Consider the following 21,951-nt stretch of genomic DNA (forward strand, 5'->3'; position numbering starts at 1 on the left):
TCACTTTCTCTCAGTACCTGTCAGAGCTGTCACTTTCCACTGATGGCATGTGTGCCAGACTCTTGCCTTGGCTGTCGGTTTTACCTGGACCAGAGCCGCCTGATGACAAATCAGAACATCAGTGTCTCCTTGTGGAGAACAATGTTCAAACTAAGATGAAGTGTTAATTCACTGCTACACATTTACCTGGACTTTTGTCATAACCAGCAGCTACAGCGGCGAAGGTGGGGTTCCCATTTTTGCCCGGGAGTGGAGTGGCTGTTGACAGTTTATTACCAGGGGCCTTCTTCTGGTTGCCCTCACTGTAAAAATACAGAATGTAGAATTGAATAACTTTATTTGAACAGCAGTGATAGTGTGCTTTGAGTTGGATGGTCACGATAAAACAAGTCAATAAAATGCCAAAAAGGGAAGACCTGATTTCTAAGATACTTCTCAGTAAGTTGAAGCACGACTGGGCAACTAATGGCATGTTGTGTCTTCTTTACTGGTTTTTAATCTGACATACAAAGAGTATCATCCACATAGCAATGATTGTGTTTGAAGATCATGTGTGTCTACTACCTTACATACCCATACTAGCATCTAGAAAGATTTTGTATGTTCCAATATATCGTATGTCAAATGCCAAAAAATACACGGATGTCTTCCTGCATGTTTTTCTGCCTATTTTGACCCATAATCCTCTGCACGCTGGACGGTACATCACATATGTCACAGTTTCTCATGAGAGCATAAACAAGTTTGAGCTGCTGAGAGCACAGCGATATGAAGCTATAACCCCAGCACTTATCGCTGCATGACAATCAAGGCTGAGCTGTTCCTAACTACTTTTAGTGATACAATGACAGCAAAACGTCAAGTATTCACGTTTTTCTTTCACTATTTCCACTTCATTTCTCTCTCTATGCAATCTCCTGTCCTATTCTGTTTATCTACAAAACATTTCCCCATTGTTAGCTAGTTATTATAACTGTTAAACCTTTTTTTCAACAAGCGCTTCAAAAGACAACAATGCTGCTGGCATTTGGCCGTTTACTAACTTGTCATTTATAGTGTGAAAACAGCCTTAGGTGAAATATTATGATGGATTAGTATGTCACAACTGTTTCATACTGCACTATATATTTTGTAAGGACAGCTGGAGTATACATTTAAAGTTGGAATGCAGACAGTGAGTCCCAGTGGAAATGTTCACAGAGAACAAAATGAGGCCCAGGATGGAGTCTTAAGAAACACCAAGTCACCAGACTGATGATTACTATGAAATATCTGGGTTTAGTTAAACACCTTCAAGTATTCTTGATGCCAAGCATCTCTCAAAGTAATCCAACTAATTTGGCTGAATGACGATATTAAATGCAGAGAACAAAAAATGGACAACAAGCAACATCAGCTATTAGCAAAAAAAAAAAATCACCCACTGCTGTTAAGTGATCAGAAACTTTACTGATATTTTTAATCTGTACAAGAGATCAGTTATTGATCTCATACCTGCCAGCTTCCTCACATTGGAGAAGGAGGTCTAAAATGTTGTAAACTGAGGTGTTCATTCATTTAAGCACATATGGATACCTGTTACTGTTGAGCACACTGCTGTAGGAGCCTCTGGACAGTAAACTGGGGGAGGTGGGTGGAGGGGAGCAGGTCCCGGCTGTGACGGATCTCTTTAGGAAGGGATCTGCGTTTATTGTCTGGAGGGAAATCTGCTGAAGACTATCTGCTTCTGCATAAGAAAGACAGGAGAAAATCATCTCTGGTCAGTCAGTGATTTAAGAGTTGACTTTCTTTGAATGACAGATTGGGGTCTTGACTTACGGATGCTGTTTTTGGAAAGGGGGACGTCCCACTCTGGAGAAGCGAACTCCTTCTCGCCTTCGGAGCTGCTGCTGTGACCCAGTTCTGGCACCGAACCGCTGGACAACAGTTTGGCCAAAAGAGAGGGTCGCCCGTCCTCCAGCTTCGTGTCAACTGCCAAAACAAACACGTCCCTAACACATCTAGTGCTGCAATGAGCGAGAACACGACAGCATTCAAGTGAGGAAACTCACATCTCTGTTTCTGGAGGGGTCTGGTCTTTGGGATGTTGGTGAGAGGGAGCAGAGCTTTTGGTGTGAAGCTCTTACGCTGTTTGTTCTCCAGTGGTGTTACATATGGCAGCTCCAGAGAACTGAGAACAAAAAAGATTCATCAGAAAGAGAACAGAGCAACAGGCAAAGTAAAACTGTCACTTTTAGTTTAAAAAGCAAACCTGGATTTTTCTGCTGGGTTCTCTTTCTTTGTCGTTGTTTGTTTCTTGGTTTTGGGTTTGAGAAGCGAATTTGAAGATTCTTCTTTAACTTTTCCAGGGACTACTGTCCTTCCTTTCTTTTTCACTGGTTCCTGAAAGATGTGATGCACATTATTAGATACAGAGAGTTGATGCACAGCAGAGGACGTGAGCTGGACTGCAGTATTGTGATTTCTGTGTACCTCTTTGATGTTTGTCTCCACATCTGGGTTGGAGGTCTCTGTGGTGGTGGAGGAGCTGTCGTCGTTATCAGCCAGGTTATCTTTGAGCTCGTCTCCCTGAGTCTTTACTGTTGATTTTTTCTCTTTTTCCTCCTTCTTCCTCTGAGCTTTTGTTTTACCCCTCAGCTTCCCTTTGGATTCCAACACTGCAAACAACAACAACAACACTGTCAAAGCTGTAAATGATCACAGAGCTCTTGACTCTCCTCTGACAGACAGATGTGGGTACCTTTGTTTTGTATGGACTGAGAGCTCTGCTCCTGCAGAGTTTCGGCACCAAGTGATTCTGGACGGTCGAGGTCGTTGTCCATGGCTCCTATCAGGTCGGCGTATTCTGCCTCCTCAGGGCAGAGGGCTCTGGAAGGCAGCGACGGCCCGGTTAAACTTTGATTCTGGAGGTCAAGCTGCTTGGTGCTCCGAGCTTTCCGGTGGGTTAGCTGACTGACAGCTGGAGGGCCTTCCTGGCCTGAGGTTGAACTTCCTTTGGTCAGCTGGGAGGAAGTAGCTTGCATAGATGGGCGGCTGAAGCCGAGCCTGGATCTCTTATCTTGGCTGTCTGAGTCTGATAAGGTTCGGCTGTTGCTCTGTCGGCCTCCGACTCGAGCTGCTCCGTTGCTGGATGTGTACAATCCTCTGGAGCTCTGGGCCGAGTCGCTGTAGTCGTTGAGCCTGAGTGATGACAGAGAAGTCAAGTCAGTTACTTTGCATCTGCCCTCTGAGGTTACATGTTCTGCCACTTAAACCAGTTTTTCTTAGATTTCTTATCTGCAATACGATGTCAGATAGCTGTAAAGACTAATGCTAGTTGATTTGTGAACAATTTCCTACTAAATTTAGAAAGCTCTGCAGCTCTGGGAAGTGACAATCTGGTAATTTTTAAACTAGATAAAAGTTTATTGTCACATTGTTAAAAATTAGACTACTGTACGAACTACTGACATTAGGGATTCACAATGGTAATTGGCATGTGGGTCCTGTCAGGCCATAAATTCAGAGTTTAAAAATGTAAATGTTTTACATGTAAATTGATGTAGTTTCTTATTTTGTCCAGCGAATGTGCACATTTGAAATGCACCCTGTTCTATGTCTGCATCTGCCAGAGGGTCATCCCAGTCAGGGCAAGCATAATGAGCTTTATTTCCACTGCAGAAGACATCTCATGTTTTCTGCAGTTAAGCGGAAAATATTCTAAATAAGATAAGAATCAATCAATCAATCAATCATATTGATTGATTTATACATATATACACACACACACACACACATACATAACACTAACCCACATACACACATATTTAACAGTTGATTTCCTTGGTTGCAAGGATTTGCTTCTTTTCCTTGTCTGAAGTTACAGTTAAGTGAATGTCTTTGGGTTTTGAACAGTTGGTCAGACAGAAGATCTCACTTTGGGCTCTTGTAATAAACATTTTTGTAGTTTTCTGTTTTCTACAACAAATGATGCCCAAAGTGCTATTGTTAAAAAAGTTCTAAGCAGACTTGAGGACAATGAAAGGAATCTAGATTTCCATACCACTGTGAAATTATTCTCAATATGGATAAGAATGCAAATTAAAAATATGCGATAAAGCGTTTACCACTTAAGCTGTGGTTTGCATTCTCTCTCTAACAATCTGTCCCAGATTAAATTATGGAAATGGTCAGTGATACGTGCTAATGAGTGGCTACAGCACCTGGTATGCTAAAAACTGTGGTTAGCCACAAGCCAAGAGCTGTTGGGAATCCAGAACACTTAGTTTTTATTATTAGGCAGATCTTTCTCTGCAGTGAGTCAAGACACACACTGCAGGAACCCGGGCTAAGTTTTGTTGATGGTTGAAGTGAGAAGTAAATATAAAATCCTGAAGCAAACAGAGGTCAACAAAGTAGCCGTTCTGCAACATTAATATGCCTATTTCTATTAACTTTAACCACAGAAACAACAAACCAGTAACTGCCGCATGTATGAAGGTTTGGGAATCATGCATTTGCCAAGTCTCACAACTTCATTAACCTGTCAGGCCTTAATAGACTTATTTGGACTTGAGGCAGGTCAATACAATAATTGCCCCCTGGAGACAAATAAAGTTTTCTGAATCTGAATCCAAACTGTCAACTGATGACACTTTCAGAGCTGCAAAATTCTGTTCAAACCTTGTGGTGACACTAAACAACTATTGGCTGCTTTAAGCTTAACGTGGCAGAGAGAGGAAGGCTAAAAAAAAAAATACATCAAAGTACTTCCTGTTTGAAGTATCGACTGCCCAAAACCTCTTCCAAAAATGTCAGTTAAAGGAAACTGCAAGATGCTGAGCAGAGAGAAGTGAAAGCCTCACTGACTGAAAAGTAGTGCAGGAAGCTTCATCTGACAGAGGAGTGACGGATCACCGTTAATGTGCAGCACTGATGGACAACCATAATATATATTAAAGAGTCAGAAAAAGGTAACGTCACCTGCAACCTCATCAAAGTAAATATCTGAGGTGTGCAAAGCAACATCTGGATAGTAACTTTGGGAACAAGTGCTGAATATTTGAATTTTAGATCAACACAGCAATGAAACAAAAGAAGACTGAAATTTTACTGCACTCTTAACATATCTGTGTATGGGCGTATATACGAGTAGATAAATAGGAATACAGGCTCTGCTTTTGCTCGTCTTGTTTTGCTATTCAGTTCAAATGCCAAAGACTGTTTCATAAAGAATATTTCTGCACACTAACACGCCTGAAAGGCATATCACATGACCATTCATGTACACTGGGCATACAGTTGCTGCTGTAACCACAGAGCAGGGGGTTGTTTGTAGAAAATACTATAGAGGAAGAACAGTAATGGCGAAGTAGCTGCACAACAGCTGCTGCCACAAACAACAAGGTAAACAACATCTGTAGTCTAATTTGTTATAGAAGCTTATTGAATCAGTCGAGGTATACCTTTTTGTTTTCTTCTAGTAAGCAGTTACATGATAGGAGCATGATGATTCCAGGAAAGAATGATTGTAAAGACTCAATCAGAAAGTGAAAATAGGTGTTGTTGTTCCAAAAAGGCTCAGTTTCTGCTCTGAAATGCATCTCTGGAGTTTCAAAACTAAAACATGATCAGCAGCCTTTTATAAAAGATCTCATTTTTAGTAAACGCCAGACCAACTGTCCAGTGTGGACCGTTGGTCCACACTGGACAGTTGGTCCAGAAATTATGCAATTAATAAATGGAAACATACCAGTGTGGATGTAGTTTGAACAACTGATCCAAAGCAAAACTATTACAAACCAACTTCAACAAACACAACCTCCCCTGGTTTAACTGATTAAAATCTATGGGGAATTTTGCATTTTACTTGTGAGAAGTGATTTGCAAGGAAGAATGGCGGAAAATTCCAAATACTCTTTGCCTGCTGTGATACCCAAACTTTTGCACATGCCACAAAAACTGTTACATTTTGAAACATGTTCAAGTTCTGTGAAAAAAAGATATATTTTGCCTGTGTTTCCTTCAGGAGTCTTATCTACTTCTGTTCACCTCAAAACTCAATCATCAGAGTGTGTAATTTGCCCTGTGGTCCCTTATCGTTCCATACAAATGTATATGGCCTGATAACCATGTGACTTGATTAGCCTTCGCCAAAGATGTTTTATAACTTGGACTTTTCCATGCTGCACTTACTTTGAATCACTGTGAATCTGCACAATGTCCCTGAGATTAAAGGGTCTTCCAGTCTCCAAGGTGGAGTTGGATTCCACAGACACTCGTCTCTTGAAAGGCTCCCATATGCTCTGAGCCTCCAGGTAGGCTGTGACGATCACCAACAGAAACATGGAACTGCAAACACAAAAAACAACATAAACAAACGTGAGCTGCTAGACGGGTTGAAGGAAGGTTTGACTGCACTTTATGGCTGCCGTTTTAGACACTCACCTCATGATCACAGACACTATGATGTAGAGCTCCAGCTCCCAGCCTGGTCTGGGCAGAGTCTCTGCACATGCAGCTAACATGTGGTACGGCAAAGAGGCATTCAGGACAAACACGAACTCGGAGCCCCCGCATGTCACCAGTTTCAGCTCCCGGATCACTCGAGACGAGGTGAAGTCGGGTGTAAACCTGAAAGGAAAAGAAGAAAAAGAATTTTCAGCGACATAAAAACTCACCAATCTGACCATGTGATCAACCTGTGACTCCTGAATGTTGGATCAGAGGACACACAGTGAGCAGGGATGGACAGAAAGAGCTGGAAGGTATCCGAGTGATTCATCAGTCTGTTAACCATTTATATGCATCACGATATATTCATTTAAAAAATAACCGGGTGTGGTTAGTTTAAAGGTCTTTGACAGAAACAATAACTGCCTGACAAACAGCTAATAAAATGAGGCATGCATGGCCTTTCTCAAAACATACGCGTTTGGTTAGAAGTTGTCCTAAATAGCGCTGTTGATTTTTTAAGACAGAGATGTTAACATGCGAAAGCAGGAAATAGAAAATACTACAGACAGCATGGCATTCCATCCAGATGTGTCAGTACGTGGGCGTTGCTACTGAACACAGAGGCTAACTGGTATGATCTAATGGAAAATATAAATAAAACAAAGCCATCAAAAGCCATCTATAAAACTTTACCTGTTCTTTTCCTGCCATGACAAGTCGACATGTCTCCTGATCATTGGACTCTGTTTGCTAATTTGCATGTGGACTGAACATTTACATCCTGTGCTGAAGTGCAGTCAGACCAAAGTGTAGCGGGCAGGTAACAAGCAGTAAACAGCCTGGGAATGTTGGCAGCTAACAACTTTATAAATTATATGGTATTTTATTGTCGTTAACCTCTGTCACTGCCCGCTGTGCAGTTACACAATAGGAGTATAAACAAACCCTATTTCCTATGTTGGACAGCCTTCTAAGTTTGCGTGTCAATCTGCTCAAGCTCTGCGCTTCATCAATGAGACTTTAGCTGATGTGTCACTTTCAATGTGGACTGGAAGTGAAATGTGGCCTGACTGCATGATACCTTAGAAGCCACACCTCCAAGTTCTTAGAAAGACACCAAGATCACCTCCAGGACTAAGTGAACCACACTTCACTTGTTTTTCATTATTATCTGCTGAGACTGAGGCTGCACCCTCTAGTTCTGGTAGCCGATTATTTGATTAATTGTCAGCTATTCAATAATTATTTTAATAATTGGTTAAACAGATCATATTTGAATATTTTCTGGTTTCTAACTAATTATCTTTGGGTTGTGGGAAAAAAAACTAAACATTTAAGGGCATTATCTTGGGCTTTAGAAAACACACACATTGACATGTTTCACCACTTTCTGACATTTAATCAAATATTATCTTTAATTGCAGCCCCTGGTGTTGTGCTGTTCACTGACAGAATGAAGCATAACAAAGCCAATGCTGACTTTATTATTTTTATCTGTGGTTTATCTGCTGTTGTAAGTCATAATGGAGCTTTTTTTCCCCACCAGACATTTTGACTTGCTGTGCAGGTGATAAAGATAACATCAGCAATAACTCTGTTCTACTCAAGAGCCTCAATAAGTGCGACAGCGAAGCTGCATTTATGCCATATTGTTAAAACTGTAATCAGGAATGGAAAAAACTGCTGAAAAGATCCTAAACATGTCAACAGTATGTTTGCACAAGGGCTGCAAGCGCACCAAGCCTTGGTTACATCAAAATAAAATAGATTATTGCCACTAAAACAATCAATTTAGCTAAATTTACAAAATAAACTGTCCTTACTTGTCCTTCCTGTTGTGCAAACATTGCTTGAATGCAGCTGAGCGAGCATGTTTCACTCAACAACCCTGAAACTCAAGCAGCTAAATGGAATTCCTCAATCAATTACAGTATTTAAACCTGTGTTTTTCCTACTGTGAACTGTCAGGTTTTATGATGGAAGGGAGCCAAAAAGAGTGATAAAAGGGTTCCATCTAAACCCGGTGTACTTTGCGCAGTGACGATGAATTCATCCCTTCACATGTACGCTGGTCTGAGAAGAGCTTCAAGGCAAAAGAAGAGGAACCACCTGCAGGGCATGTAGGGCTCTGAAAACATTACACTACATACTTATCTTTTAGATTGTACTCATCAGTGTATCACAGTTCAGGTAATTTCATTCTTGAAAGTTTACAGAAGTTTAACAGCTTGAAATTAGGGTCACTGCAAAGCAGAACAGGCACAATGCAATGTTTGTGCTCTCTTATGACTAAAATTGCTGCCAATTAAATGTGTCATAACCCTTAATAGGGGGAAATTAAACTACAGTCATATTCAGCCTCACTGTACTACTTTTGTTAAAAAGGGGAAGAGTCTGGTGATTACATCAGAATACAGCCGAAAGGACGCCTATTTATACCACCTGAACCACCGTCCTGTGACTTCTGATTAAACCTTGACTCAAAGAAAAATGTTTTAAAACCTCAAAATGACCTCAAGTCTTTTTTGTGTTTTTTTTTTTTTTTTTGGGGGGGGGGGGGGGGGGGAGGAGTGTTAAATTTGTAATTGGATAAAAAGTGTATAACAAGTGTGTGTCTCCATGTCAAACTGGGGCTCGAACTTTTAATCATGATGAAAAGAATCAGTCCAGGGGGTCAGAAGCTGCAGAGCAGCAGAGAACCAATTCATCCTCTTACTGGAGGCTTACACAGGAGGAGTATTAATAGAGCTTGTGGGGTGAAGGGGTGAAAACACACAGACACACACAGTTTGTTCACTTACAGTATGATGAGGTCTTTTGAAGCATTTGGCTTGAGTGCAAATTCTTGACAGTTGAGAACTTTGAATCCGTATCCTTCACAGGCTTGTCCGTTGATTTCTGCCGATCTGATGGTGATCGGGAGCAAACCTGTGTTCTCCACTCTGAAGACTCTTTTGAGAGTGAAGTCTGGCTCTTTGACTTTTGTTTCTGAAAAAAAATGTGGGGACAGAAATTAATAAAAATGAGGCATGTCAGTTTTTGAAAGAGAAAGAAGGAGCTGATGCGAAATGTAAAGAGATACAACAACACGGTCAAATAAATCATATTTAACAAGAAAATAAATAGATCTGAAGCAGAGTTATAACAATGTAAGTGTTTGATTTCTTTTTAGGTCAGATTTTCACTGCAGTAATAAGTCTTTAAATTTAGTATCAGAGAGATTCCAGCAGTAACAGGTTGCTTTTATTTGGTCACTGTGTGAATATGTGCTCATGTACATTTCTGCATTCCCTATGTGGCTTTGGCAGACTTTTATTTTGAAGGGTAGAGGTTATACACGAGGCATCTAAGTAAGTATACCCCAGTATAGAATTTGTACAAATATATGTACTAAACTGGCCACACTGTATTGAGTGCACTCGAACTGCTCACCTGATTGTCCTCAATGAATTCTAAATTTCAACAAAGCTGTTACTTGCAGAATATTAAATCATTTGAACCTGGTTATTTTATACTGAAATGTTAACAACGTATTCAAAGCAGACAGTATTCATAACTTCTGAAACAATACTATAAAAAAATGGTAATCTCAGAACAAGAACAGTTGAGGAATTTAACACAGACCCAGTTAGCTGTTAGTGTTTAGATGAACTTCCACGTTGGTTGTTGTGATAGTCAAACTGCTGTTTTTAAGTTTACATTTGTCTTTTTGGCCATTTGTTTGAACAAAATGCAGCCACACCGAAAACGTATTTGACATGGTGTCAGTGAGTTTGAGTCTCCATTAGGTTTGGTGATGTCATAGTTGTGAAAACACAGGGGTGTCTGTTCCTCTTGCAGTCTAAAATAATAGACTAATCCTGGAAGGTTACTGATGTAGAAATTTTCTCCTCACGAAAGAAACACTAGTAATTGTCCAACCAATGAGAATTTGGTCAGATGAATGCACACTGAGCAACCAATCAACCAGTCCACATGGAGTAACTACATCAGCTGAGGCAAGTGGTTCAATCATACAGAAGTATTAGCATGTATTTGTGTGAGATTATAAATGTCTGTTAGCTATTTATGCTAACTCTTAAATGTTCAAGTACAGAAACATCTTCTTTTGGCTGCTCTGCATTGTCTACAAGCCACTGGGCTGGATGAAGACTGACACTGATGACCAGTATGTAGCTCACTGGCGATGCATTTAGTGAGTGTCAGATTCTTTTAATTAAGATGTGAATATTATGCAGATATTGTGAAAGTTAGTGGAGTTTAAAATGTGGTCCACGTTCAAACTCAGTAAAACAAACTCACTCTCTGTGCAGTCTTTCAGCAGGGTCTCAGTCATCTTAAACCTCAGTGAGCTGCCTTGTCCTGGAGGCTTCCCCGCAACCTTCAGGCTCTCCGTCGTACCTCGTCCGTGAAGCACGATTGTGTCGATCACGGTCAGGTTATTCCTGAACAACAAAGCGTACAATTTCAGAAAAGGAACACACACTTACTGAAGAGACTGTTTTGTCGCTAGCATTAAAATCTGCCATTACCTGACTATGAGGAGGGAGGAGACACTGTGGTTGCTGACGGGAGTGAACCTCACGCTGAAGGACTTGACCTCTCCAGGCAGCAGGAGGAGGTTGTATACAAAGGGTCTCGTTGAGCCCTCGACAAACCCTGTACTGCTCTTTATTAGGGATGTCTGTCAAACAAACAGAGCGTGTGTTAGAGACAAACAGCTTCCACATGCACTGTGGTTAACAGTGCAATAACTGGCTGATTCACTGAATTCTTGATGATGCAGGACTCACTTGATTTCTGTGAACCTGGAACTCAAAGGTGTTTGTGTCGATGTTGATGTTGGACAAATTTCCTAAAGGCAATCTGGAAAATAATTGCAGGGAAGATGAGTGTCAGAGTAAGATGAGAGGAAAACAGAACATGTAGGTGTTTGTGGTTTCTCACCTGTCGGCCAGTTTTCCAGAAAACACGGAGGGGTTGGGTAACAGTGCCAAGGGGAGAACTTGGACGTAGACCGGAACGTCTGCAGGGTTCTGCAGAATCACCTCCTCATCCTGCAGGAGAAACAGAAAGTTGTTGATTTCAAACATAAAACTTCATAAAACACCTTTAAACATTGATGCATGCACTGGTGTGAATGTGCTAACAAGAGACGGGTGGTTTCCACTCACAGAGGAGCTATTTGTGTTGGTTAGCGGGAACATGATTCGTTGTGAAGAGTTGACCAGCGAAGGCCAGGTCAAATGTGCTGTTATTTTAGCTTGCACGTTTTTCTGAAGGTCTGTGTTGACTTCAAAGACGGCTTCAATCCTTCGATACAAAAAGAAAGAAAACCTTGTTAGGTTGTGTAAACAGTTCAACACTAAGGAACAACTAATACCGTTTATTAGGGATCACTGAATCCCTAATGTGCTTACTTATGTCCTGCACGCTCTTTCAGTTCTTGCCATCGTCTGAGGAGTTTCTGGTGAAGATCTACATCAGCGTCCCAGATATCCTCCTGTAATGCCAGCCCATGAGGTTTGGACTCAGCTGTGGAAGAGAAAACATTTTAGTAATTTGACTGGGACTCCTGTGCCCCATTTGGATGGAATTAACACTACAGTGGGAGGTGGGGAATAAAATATCAAATATTCACTGTGCTCCTCATATATAAATATATATAAAAACATTGGGAAATTACAGGATACTGCCTGTAATAGGCAAGCAAAAAAGAGGTCGAGCAGGGGTGTGGTGGGAGAGAGGTAATACGTCACAGCTGCACTCCTTCCTTGGAGTCATGACTCGGTCAGATGTGAACACACAAAAATGAAACACCATCTGATACCATTCAGTGTGAGCTGCACTTACTGATGATATCACTAACTCCATTGCAAATACATGTTCAGAAATCTACATGGAAATCATAGAAGAAAGACACTCCTTGTTTCTCTGTCACTGCACTGTCTTGGAATCCCATTTTTGAAGACCCCTCTGGTGAAAATCAAATTTTTTACTTAGATAACATAATCATATGGTGTCGTTTTATAATCTGGAAGGCAGAAAAGGATGATTTTCATGGATAAACTTTTAATTATGTAACTCTGATACACAAAGATGAGTTTATAAGGGTTTAATCAAGAGGTGCAAAGTGGTGCAAACATGTACAGGATAGTCTTTTTATATGCTCTTTCAAGCTTTTCTGTTTCCATTGAAGGATCCAACATGACATTAACTCAAACAGTTACTGGACCAAACTCCAATTCTGTGTGCAGGTAGGAAACAGAACAACGGAGGGTTTGTGTCTGTTACACTACATGGTAACTTTTATGTGGTTGATGGCGATGTTTAAGAGGTGGACAAGTAGCGGGGTACAATTATGGCACCTGGTTCCTTGTCCGAGTTTGACAATTTAACATTAAGACTTGCACAGCTTTTTTTCAGGGCTGCTCAGAAGTACCTACCCTGAATTAGATATTTTCCCCCAAAAAACGGCCCTAAAAGAGGTTCTACAGGGACGGTTCTTGTGGTCAGAACACATACAGAGGTTCAGGCAGCCCTAAACAGTCTAGTTTCTTGGAGTGGAAAACAGCCCACTGACTGGAGAGGGGCAGCTGTCTGTATATTCATGGGTACACTGCAAACCCAATCTGCTAAAAGCTAAACTGGGATGATTAAAAAGGGATTCAAAACAGAATACCTGCAGCTGACACTATAACAGAACATTTGGCAGTTTGATGGCTTCTGTTCTCTGATGGCTTCATTTATTTTTATCCCAAAACACCTTCTTCTAGTTTCACAGAGAGATGATAAAATAAAGCAAGAACAACATACTTCACAATACAGAGATGTTGCTCCGGATGGGATTTAAATGACAAAAACAGCACTGAGTTTGTCAAAAAACAGTATCACCTATATTCATGAATGGGAGGCAGATGAACAATGGCCAATATTAACATCACTGAGCAGCACAGGTGATGCTAAAATAATCCCACCTCCCTACAGAGAGATAAATCCAGCCCAAATGGGACTTCATTTCTGTGAGATTTGAATGTTAGGCACGCACACTCGAAAACAACAACTTACATTTAAGCACAAATGGGAGGCCCACATAACAGTGATCACCACACTGCAAGCCAGCATCAAAATAAATATTTGCCACCTGAAAAACATGGAGAAATGAAATTAAGTTTATGTTCATAAGGAGAAATGTGACTCACTTTTCTTTTCAACCCATGGGGAGGATTTCTTACCTTTGATTTACGTCTGGGCTCCAGCTCATCTTTGTTGTTGCGGAGCCGTTTGTAATAAAATCGTATATCTTCTGTCAGGGAGCGTATCTGCTGTAGTCTCACTTTCTGTGTAAACGAGCTCTGTATGCTGAAGCTTTGATGAACAACCTTCCCCTAAACAAAGGAAGACATATACAGACATGTCATGAGATACAACACCTCAGGCACTGAACAGGAAGGTGGGTTTTTACCCACACTTTATCTCATCTTGTGCAGGACAACAGTGAAACCGTACTCGTGATCTTAAAGTGACTTACTGGAAATGAAGAGGGCAAAACGATGTGTTTGGGAGAGCTGTTCAATGTGCCCACAGCGATGAGAGCTTTCACTGAGATGGTTAATATCTAGGGGTAAATAAAAAAAAAAAAACATCAAGCAAACATTAGATTTAATGCAGGTTGTGATTTCCTTTGAAAAAAACGCATAAAAACAACAGGACGATCAACCTACCTCATAATCTGTGGTAATGTGTATGGCTCCATCATACGTGCCCTCCAGTGCTTTGGCCACTAGTGTCACCCTGAATGCTGCATAATAGCCAGATGCTAATATCACCTGCAGAGGCAAAAATAGGAACATAAATTTGACTGATTTTATGCAAAGTAGTGCATGGATATGGCTTTTTCAATGCTAAAAACAAGTAGGCTGCAGGTTCCGTAAAGAAAAGCTGGAAAGTCCCTTGTTTTGCATTTAACCTCAAAATTGTGAACGTACAAGGTTTGCTCTCTGATATTGTTGTTTAAAGTTTTTACATACAGGAAAGTAACACAAGCTAGAATTTCCCCATTTTAGAAAATGACAGTTTGGTCTTCTTTTGTTTTAATACAAAAAATGACTGTATTAATCTTTGAGGTGAGTTATGATATAAGACAGGTGGCCGGTAAGCAACAATTCAGCAACGTATGTTAAATTTAGATGGCAGATTTGAACTAGGGATAAGAGTAACTATACATGAATATGTAAAAAAGAAAATAGGAGTTAATAAATATGGATGCTCTCCTCTGATTATGTGGTATCAACTGAGATTGATCAGTTGGTCAATCTTGCAGTTGCTTCTGCTATTCTTCTCTATTTTATTTATCTTTCCCTATGAGATCACTTTAATTGTCCACTAAGGTCCAGATATTAAAGCTTTATTAATTATACCTTTCCTCCACTCTGTTTCTTGGTAATGTAGCTACCTTCTAACTTAGCCGCTAGCTCTTAGCACAGTCTTAGCTACTGTGAGAAGCTAATTTCCTGGTTTGTGGCAACAGCTTGTGTTTCTTGTTCATTCTTTGCTTGAGAGACATTTCTGAGACCACAGAGTGACAACAGAGAACAAAAATAACAATACCGGTAATCGGAAAAAGGGCCATAAAACTTCAGAAACCTAAAGGTAAAAGCCACAGAAACACAGCAGACAGCCAAGGACTAAAACTAAAAAACTTTATAGTTCAGTTTACTTTAGATCGACACCAGGTTTACTTCCAGGAGCAAAAATAATCAAAACACCACAGTAAACTCTTCATGTTTCAAAAGTAGCTGAAAAGTTGTGTATTACAAGTTCTTATGATATGAATTTATTGTCAACAGATTACTTGATGTTATTGTAGCAAGCTGCTGCTTTCAGTATGCAGTTTACAAGCTCTGTAATATGACAAGATGCAGTTTTGATATTAAATAGAGGTAATGTTTAATTCCTGTCTTTATGAGGACCCTCCCCATCACTGTGTGCCTGCTACAGTACCAGATGTCAGATTACTACTTTAAAACTACTAATAAATGAAACTACTACTTTACTGCAAAGTAAAGTAGCTATTCGGCTAATGGTAAATATTTTTAAAAATTACTCAATCTGGCATTGAATCAGTGTCACACTGTCTGATAACACCATCTGTTTGAGACACCACAACACCTGCTTGCACAAAATTCCATCATCTTCTCAGCTTATTGAAGCCGCCATTAGCACGTTCAATGTTTCATCCTCAGTAACAGGACCATGTAAAAACATGGTAAAGAAGCAGAACATGGAATTGATACAGGAGAACAGGGCCACTGATTCGCCCACATTATGAAGAATACTGTTATTTCATCAGAAAAACGTATTTCTGGCAAGACGGAACCTGATAAAGGTCATAATTTGGAATCACAAACTGCATGTTCAGTTTAAAGAAGAGGTAACACCATATGGAAAAATAAACCCATGAGAAACTACAAGCTACAATATGACCAGTAAGTTGAAGTGAAACCTGAGTGGCTTAGTCCTCATGCCGAATATGAAAAGCTGTATCAACGTATGATTCCATGCTGGATCTTTGTCATCTGCTTGCTCCAGTGAGAAAGCAATGCATATTTATTAAATTTAGAGCTGCGGCAGAGCTGCACAATTAATTGAATAGTCACCACAATCACATTTTTGGCTTCCAACAACTACATAAGCATGATCAACTGTAATGTCAATTAAAAGGCTTCACTTATAAAAACCCTCACATTTCAACAAATGGCTTTAACCTGAGTCATATGTGCAACACTAGAATGCCTTATTTCTCTCTTTTCAAACTAATTTTTTGGTCACAAGCTTGTCTGAGCAGTTGAATGGAGACTAGAAGGCTCTGTGTGCACAGCGGTGTAGCTAGCTTCTATTGTAGCCTGCATGTGTGGCATTTAGAGAACATGGCTAAATTACAATGTCTCTTATTAAGCAGATGATCACTAACTGAGGCATTTCGGGATACTGTATTTACAATTTGCCTCTAGGACACACACAGAATTAATGTAAAGATTTTAAGTCTTATTTTGATGCAACCAACTGTACATGCAGCTCAAAATGGAAGTGAATACTATGGCGTTTATTCAGTAAAAGTACGCTGTGACTGAAACCAGTAAATGATTCTAATAAATAATGATATAAATACTGATACAGAAATACACAAATACTGATAACTAGTGATATTGATTATGATTTTGATCTAGCAGCCCTAAGTGACGGTGATGATGCGCGACATTGTGGAGACCTTACCGTTTTGTGATGGGAAGCTGAAGTGTTCTGCAGGTCTCGGAGGCGACTCAGGGCCACTGTTGTGTTTCCTTTCTCTGTCTTTAGCAGCTCCATGGACAAACTGTCCCCTGTGACCAGCCAGGACTTAATCTCCAGCTGGAGGACAGAAAGGACAGAAGTGTGTCATTCTCTTTGGACGCAGAGGCTCTTTGTCCTTCTGTTGAACAACGTGTGACTGTATTCACACTTTATCAGCTACCTCTGTGGAAATGAAGACATTAGCATGAAAGCCTATGGTGCAACATGATTAAACTGTACCCAAAGCATTCAAAACCACAAGTCTGCATATTCAAAAACTTAAATATTCCTTACACAATGGACTGAGCAGTGCATTGGTCAAAAATCACCCTGCTGATGGAACTCTATAATTCAGTTTTATTGCTGAACAAATATCCACAAATTGTTTCAAATATTACACCGTCAGCTCAGGTAGCTTCTCACCTCTATAGGATTACTGTTGACCACCACAAACACGATGCTGCTAGTGTCCGTTGCACTGCGGACACCAAAGTCCAGGAGGTTTTCCTTCAGACTGGGAGGCAGGACCAGAGACTGTTTACATAACAACAAATAAACACATTACACACAAAAACTAGAGAGTAATTTTCTTTTTTATTGAGAAAAATGAGACACCATTAATTGGTACTATTAAAGTAAGCTGAATTAGATGTTAGCAGATCCTGTCTGGAAACATAACTATCCCTTGAGTACTTGGATACTGAAAAAAAAAAGTAAAAACCAGACAAATTTAAGGCAAGTTCTGAAGTTATAGCAAAGCGTCTTATTTCTGTGGTTTCTATGCAGATTTACAGATGTTTATTCACTGCAAATATGGAAACTGTGACATCCTCAGTAAGTGTATGTGTTTTCACTTAACCGAATTCTGACTCAGGAGGATTAAGAATATGTTTATAACAACCAGAATCAAATTGGGCACTGAAGGTTTTGAAGTGTTTTATATGACGGACAGGGCTCCCGCTCAGAATTTCGACTGTCGGTGACTGAATCTGCAAACCAAGCTACAATAATGAGCAGTTCTACACCAATGCTACGTCCGTTGCATACCTCCAAGAAGCCTGTGTATGCTCGGACAGGCAGGTGAAACTTTGATGCATTTGTGATGAGCAGGATGTTGCTGTCTATGTGAATGGATGGTCGAACTGGCCGGAAGAGGAGGGAGAACATGTAACGTGACTCGTGTGGGGGGATGATGATGGGCGTGCTGAAGTTCTGCACCTGAAACAGGAAAAGAAAAAGTGATGTCATCTTGTTCTCTGTACAGATCACATTTAAAACAACCCCTGCTAATCCCAGTTCTGCTGAAGCTCACATTAAACATAGTTTTGGCCTCTTCAGGAAGCGACACGTTGTGTATCTGGACTGCAAAGCTGAAGGCATTTGTGAGGAAGATGGGTCTGTCCACTGGGTCCACAGGGCTGTCCCTGATGTGGAACAACGTAGCTGTGTGGTCAAAGCCCAGGTAGCTACCAGAAAAGAAGACACACCTGTAAAACTTAAAATAATCTCTTCCAGAACATTTTTTTTTAACTCGGTGCATATCCACAAAATAACTCACCCTTCTAAAACCTCCGCCTGGTATGGGATTTCAAGCTTGGAATAACTCTTCTCTTTTGCTTTAACAGTTATTTTACCAGAAAACTGATATGGTCTTCTTGCTTTTGAGGCTGCAAAAAAAACAAAACAAAACAACAGATTGACAGAGCAGATAAGTGCACTAAAGAAAGATACAATTCTCCGCAAGAGGAAGTTGTGCAACGGTGAAGCAGAAAAGCATGAAACTGCTTGAGTCAGGACATGATCGAAGGAGGATCATTAAAGCGTCTAATCATTTATGAATTTTTACTAGGGTGTATGAAAAAACATAAAGCCAAACATTTAAAAAAGGAAGATGATGTAAAAGGTTTAAGCACACAGGACTGCATTTATACTTCTTGTTAAGATCATGTTTTGTCTACTAGTGAAGCCTTAAAGGAGGAACTTGACATCATGTTGAGAGTTTCCTTGTTAAGAGCCCATCTTTGGTGGAAACGCAGCTTCTCTTAGAATTCTATCTCTTTATTAGAGGCCGTAACATCCAACTGTATTTCCCTTTTTCTCTTGAAATTTATTGTGAAATGTGTATTTTTTTTTTTTTTTTTTAAAAAGTCAACAAGATGACTTACCATCAAAACTAATACTTGCAACTTTGGTATATCTGCTCTCTCCTGCTTTCAGTGTGACCGCTTTGAAGTCTACTGTGACTGCTTCGTTTGATGGTGTTGTGCGTACACTCTGAAAGGCACAGATAAAATGACGGATTACTAAAAAGTTAAGACAGCCATATAAGTAAGTATTTGGGTTTTAAGAACCAGCAGAAGACACTTACTGTAATCGGAACATCTTTTGTTCCTGAATTTAAAAGATGTAGATTCAGCAGCTTTGGACGATCTGTAATGCAAAATAGTTGGACAGAGGATGGTAGTAGTCAGAGGAAATACTTAGAATACTTTTAAAAGATAGTAAGATGTAGTATTTGTTTAGGACTGCATACCTTGAGATCGAAGTGTACCAAAGTCAAGCATCTCTGTGGAGGAGTATATACCAGGGGCTGCAAACAACGATGCAGGTGTTACAATAAATGTACTACAAGCGATAAATTAAAAAGATATATGACAGCGATTTGGCATCACACCTGATGTGACCTCCACCTCTACAGGGAGGATGATGAACTGGTCTTCGTTGGGAGCGTTGGTTTTGATTCTGATGAAAGCCGTGTGGTTGTCGACATCTCTGGACGAGAAGCTGGCTCTCATCACCCCCTTTGTCTCGAATGGAGGAATCTCCTGGAGGGGAAGGATCACAGTGGGTAAGTGGGGCAGCATTTAAGAGTTCGTCTTCAACTCAAAATGACTAAATTCACATGGACTTCAAAATCCCTGTTAAAATCAGGTTTTTAAGTATCCAGTTTTTGTATTTCTGGATGCAAAAGTCACATCTGTAACACTATAGTATCTTAATTCCTCTTAATATTTAAACTTGTTAGGTAAATTTGCAATGCCAATCATAATCGTTTTTCCTTAAAAGTACTTTGGAGCAAAAGTTGTTTCAAAAGTGCTGCATACAAAACAAGAAAAGCACTCAGAGAGGGCAATACTCCGCCAAGGCTGCTTAATCGTCGTATTATTTCTGACTGATACATCCAGATAAGTCCGCAGCGGTGGATTTGTAGTAGGATCACAATCATGTGATCGTCAGCGGGCAGCTGAAGAAGCGTTCACTTGTTTTCATAGTTACAGTGACTCCGTGCTGCTATCTCGCAATGATACAGAAATCTTTAACAAATCCATAGATCGAGACTATAAGCCGCATCACTGCCAAAATCTAATCACTTGGTCCTTGTGTCATTTCTGACCGTCCCTGAACATTTCATCCAAATCCGTTTTTGAGTAATGTTACACACAGACAGACAAACAGACGGAAGGACAAACGTACGGCGGTCGTCACATAACTCCACCGCATTCCTTGGTGGAGTAAAAACTGTGATTTGACTTGACAACCTGATTTCAGAAACCTAGATAAGTCTTTAACTTGGCTTTGAGAAATCTGCTTCTGCAAGTTGGAAGACTAAAGAAACCAGGATACTGTAGCATGTATACATCTTGTCCTGGTTTCCGACTGCTGCTGACTACCGGCACATCTACAAAGTGTAGTAACAGAAACACAAACCAAATGATTTTTTCCCACAACCGCTCACTCCAGTCATTCTCATTGGTTCAGATGTTGTCTCCAAGTGCTTTCAAAAAGGTGAGAAGGCCAAAACCAAAACATAATGCTGGCAAGTTAATAGTGCTAAGTCTGCTTGAAACGGCCATTGTCAAATTAATTTAGGCTAACAGTTACATTAATAACAACACTGACACTTTGTGTTGCAAACAAGAATGTTCACAGGGAAATGAACAACCACATTTCTCTATGCTCTAGTAAACATCAAATCTTAAATACGTTCAAAACCGGATTAGCCTGATGTGCATGATGCTTGATACCAACTGCTAAAGGAACAAAAGAGGAACTCACCCATAATTTTCCAGTGCCTCCTTGCTGGCCTGTGGGAAGCTCTAGATGTAGATCTCCACCACTGGAGTACATCTCGACAACCTGGAGAGAAACAAGGAAAAACAACACAAATCAATGAGTGCAACAACAAATGTGTGCAAACATAACTGTGACAGAATCTAGTTTCTCTAAGTTACCTGCAGCGGTTCACTGTAGGGGTTGTGGATGTGTATTAGAGGTGAGAAGCTGCTGTTTACTGGAACTCGGGCCCCGATAAAGGGCCGCAGTCTGTAGGGGTTTGGGATGCCGACCCCGAAAACCTTCAGGGCACAGGTGGAAAAGCAACATTAGTCACACTTTCAGGGCACTACGACTCCAGCTTCTTAAAAACAAACAAAAACAGTGTTGTTGTTTATTTGCTCTGTACCTGGTATGTAAACACTCCATGATGTGATGTATTAATAAATAAAGTGTTTTCTACATTCCCAACTACTCGAGCCAGAAACACCACATCAAACGATGTGTTCCCTCCTGGTGGAATTATCTGTTAAAAGATAAAAAAAGCGTTAGAATATACATTATGAGCAGTACAACAAACAGAGCAGATGTTTTAAGTCATTCACATGTACTGACCCAAAAACTTCAAAGATCTCAACACACATTTCCACAACACCTGACCTTAAAGGTCTGTTGGTATGAAAACCTTACAGCTACATGCTAACTTTAGCATTTTGGTGGTGACTGTAGTTTCAGCTGGTGATTATTTTGGGTGTTGTGCTGCAGATTCCCCTGAAATGTTTCCTGTTGCATTTACACCAGCATGAGCAAACAGCAGAAGCAGCTTTAACCACAGAAATAGAGAGTTTGTGCTTATAGACGAAGATGTCCTGCTGTCCGATACTGTGCACTAAATAAAGTAAAGCACAGAACACAACAGATCTTCTAGCGGTACATCTGCTGCTGCAGAACATCACATAGTCTTCAGAGCACAGATAGTGGAGGCAGTGAAAACGCTGAGGAATTTAGAAAACGCTTTTAACATCCACTTCAGAGTGAGAAACTTACTGCTTGACAAATACAGGCTCGGTGGAAACGTTGACGCAAAAAGAAGATGAAGTGTAATAATAAACATTCACTCTGAAGTGTGTA

The 21,951-nt window shown here is 40.3% G+C and overlaps 1 protein-coding gene across 1 annotated transcript in view; it reads right to left on the reverse strand.

Annotated features, from left to right (window-relative positions):
- Positions 1 to 21,951, reverse strand: part of tmem131 (transmembrane protein 131) — a 35,972-nt gene that overhangs the window by 1,447 nt on the left and 12,574 nt on the right. The window contains exons 6-38 of the mRNA XM_023289098.3: positions 21,230 to 21,346; positions 21,000 to 21,122; positions 20,824 to 20,904; positions 19,442 to 19,592; positions 19,301 to 19,357; positions 19,136 to 19,197; positions 18,933 to 19,041; positions 18,326 to 18,434; positions 18,080 to 18,233; positions 17,815 to 17,985; positions 17,191 to 17,301; positions 16,711 to 16,845; positions 14,160 to 14,264; positions 13,967 to 14,053; positions 13,671 to 13,823; positions 13,504 to 13,579; positions 11,856 to 11,970; positions 11,610 to 11,748; positions 11,383 to 11,492; positions 11,229 to 11,301; positions 10,968 to 11,119; positions 10,738 to 10,880; positions 9,237 to 9,423; positions 6,427 to 6,612; positions 6,175 to 6,330; positions 2,741 to 3,180; positions 2,473 to 2,657; positions 2,252 to 2,382; positions 2,052 to 2,170; positions 1,819 to 1,971; positions 1,576 to 1,726; positions 187 to 302; positions 18 to 99 (exon numbers count right to left, since the gene is read on the reverse strand). Coding sequence (XP_023144866.1) covers positions 18 to 99; positions 187 to 302; positions 1,576 to 1,726; positions 1,819 to 1,971; positions 2,052 to 2,170; positions 2,252 to 2,382; positions 2,473 to 2,657; positions 2,741 to 3,180; positions 6,175 to 6,330; positions 6,427 to 6,612; positions 9,237 to 9,423; positions 10,738 to 10,880; positions 10,968 to 11,119; positions 11,229 to 11,301; positions 11,383 to 11,492; positions 11,610 to 11,748; positions 11,856 to 11,970; positions 13,504 to 13,579; positions 13,671 to 13,823; positions 13,967 to 14,053; positions 14,160 to 14,264; positions 16,711 to 16,845; positions 17,191 to 17,301; positions 17,815 to 17,985; positions 18,080 to 18,233; positions 18,326 to 18,434; positions 18,933 to 19,041; positions 19,136 to 19,197; positions 19,301 to 19,357; positions 19,442 to 19,592; positions 20,824 to 20,904; positions 21,000 to 21,122; positions 21,230 to 21,346 — 4,439 coding nt within the window. The remainder of the gene's footprint in view (positions 1 to 17; positions 100 to 186; positions 303 to 1,575; positions 1,727 to 1,818; positions 1,972 to 2,051; positions 2,171 to 2,251; positions 2,383 to 2,472; positions 2,658 to 2,740; positions 3,181 to 6,174; positions 6,331 to 6,426; positions 6,613 to 9,236; positions 9,424 to 10,737; positions 10,881 to 10,967; positions 11,120 to 11,228; positions 11,302 to 11,382; positions 11,493 to 11,609; positions 11,749 to 11,855; positions 11,971 to 13,503; positions 13,580 to 13,670; positions 13,824 to 13,966; positions 14,054 to 14,159; positions 14,265 to 16,710; positions 16,846 to 17,190; positions 17,302 to 17,814; positions 17,986 to 18,079; positions 18,234 to 18,325; positions 18,435 to 18,932; positions 19,042 to 19,135; positions 19,198 to 19,300; positions 19,358 to 19,441; positions 19,593 to 20,823; positions 20,905 to 20,999; positions 21,123 to 21,229; positions 21,347 to 21,951) is intronic.

Source organism: Amphiprion ocellaris, chromosome 2 (genome assembly GCF_022539595.1).
Source record: "Amphiprion ocellaris isolate individual 3 ecotype Okinawa chromosome 2, ASM2253959v1, whole genome shotgun sequence".
Classification (NCBI taxonomy): Eukaryota; Metazoa; Chordata; class Actinopteri; family Pomacentridae; genus Amphiprion; species Amphiprion ocellaris.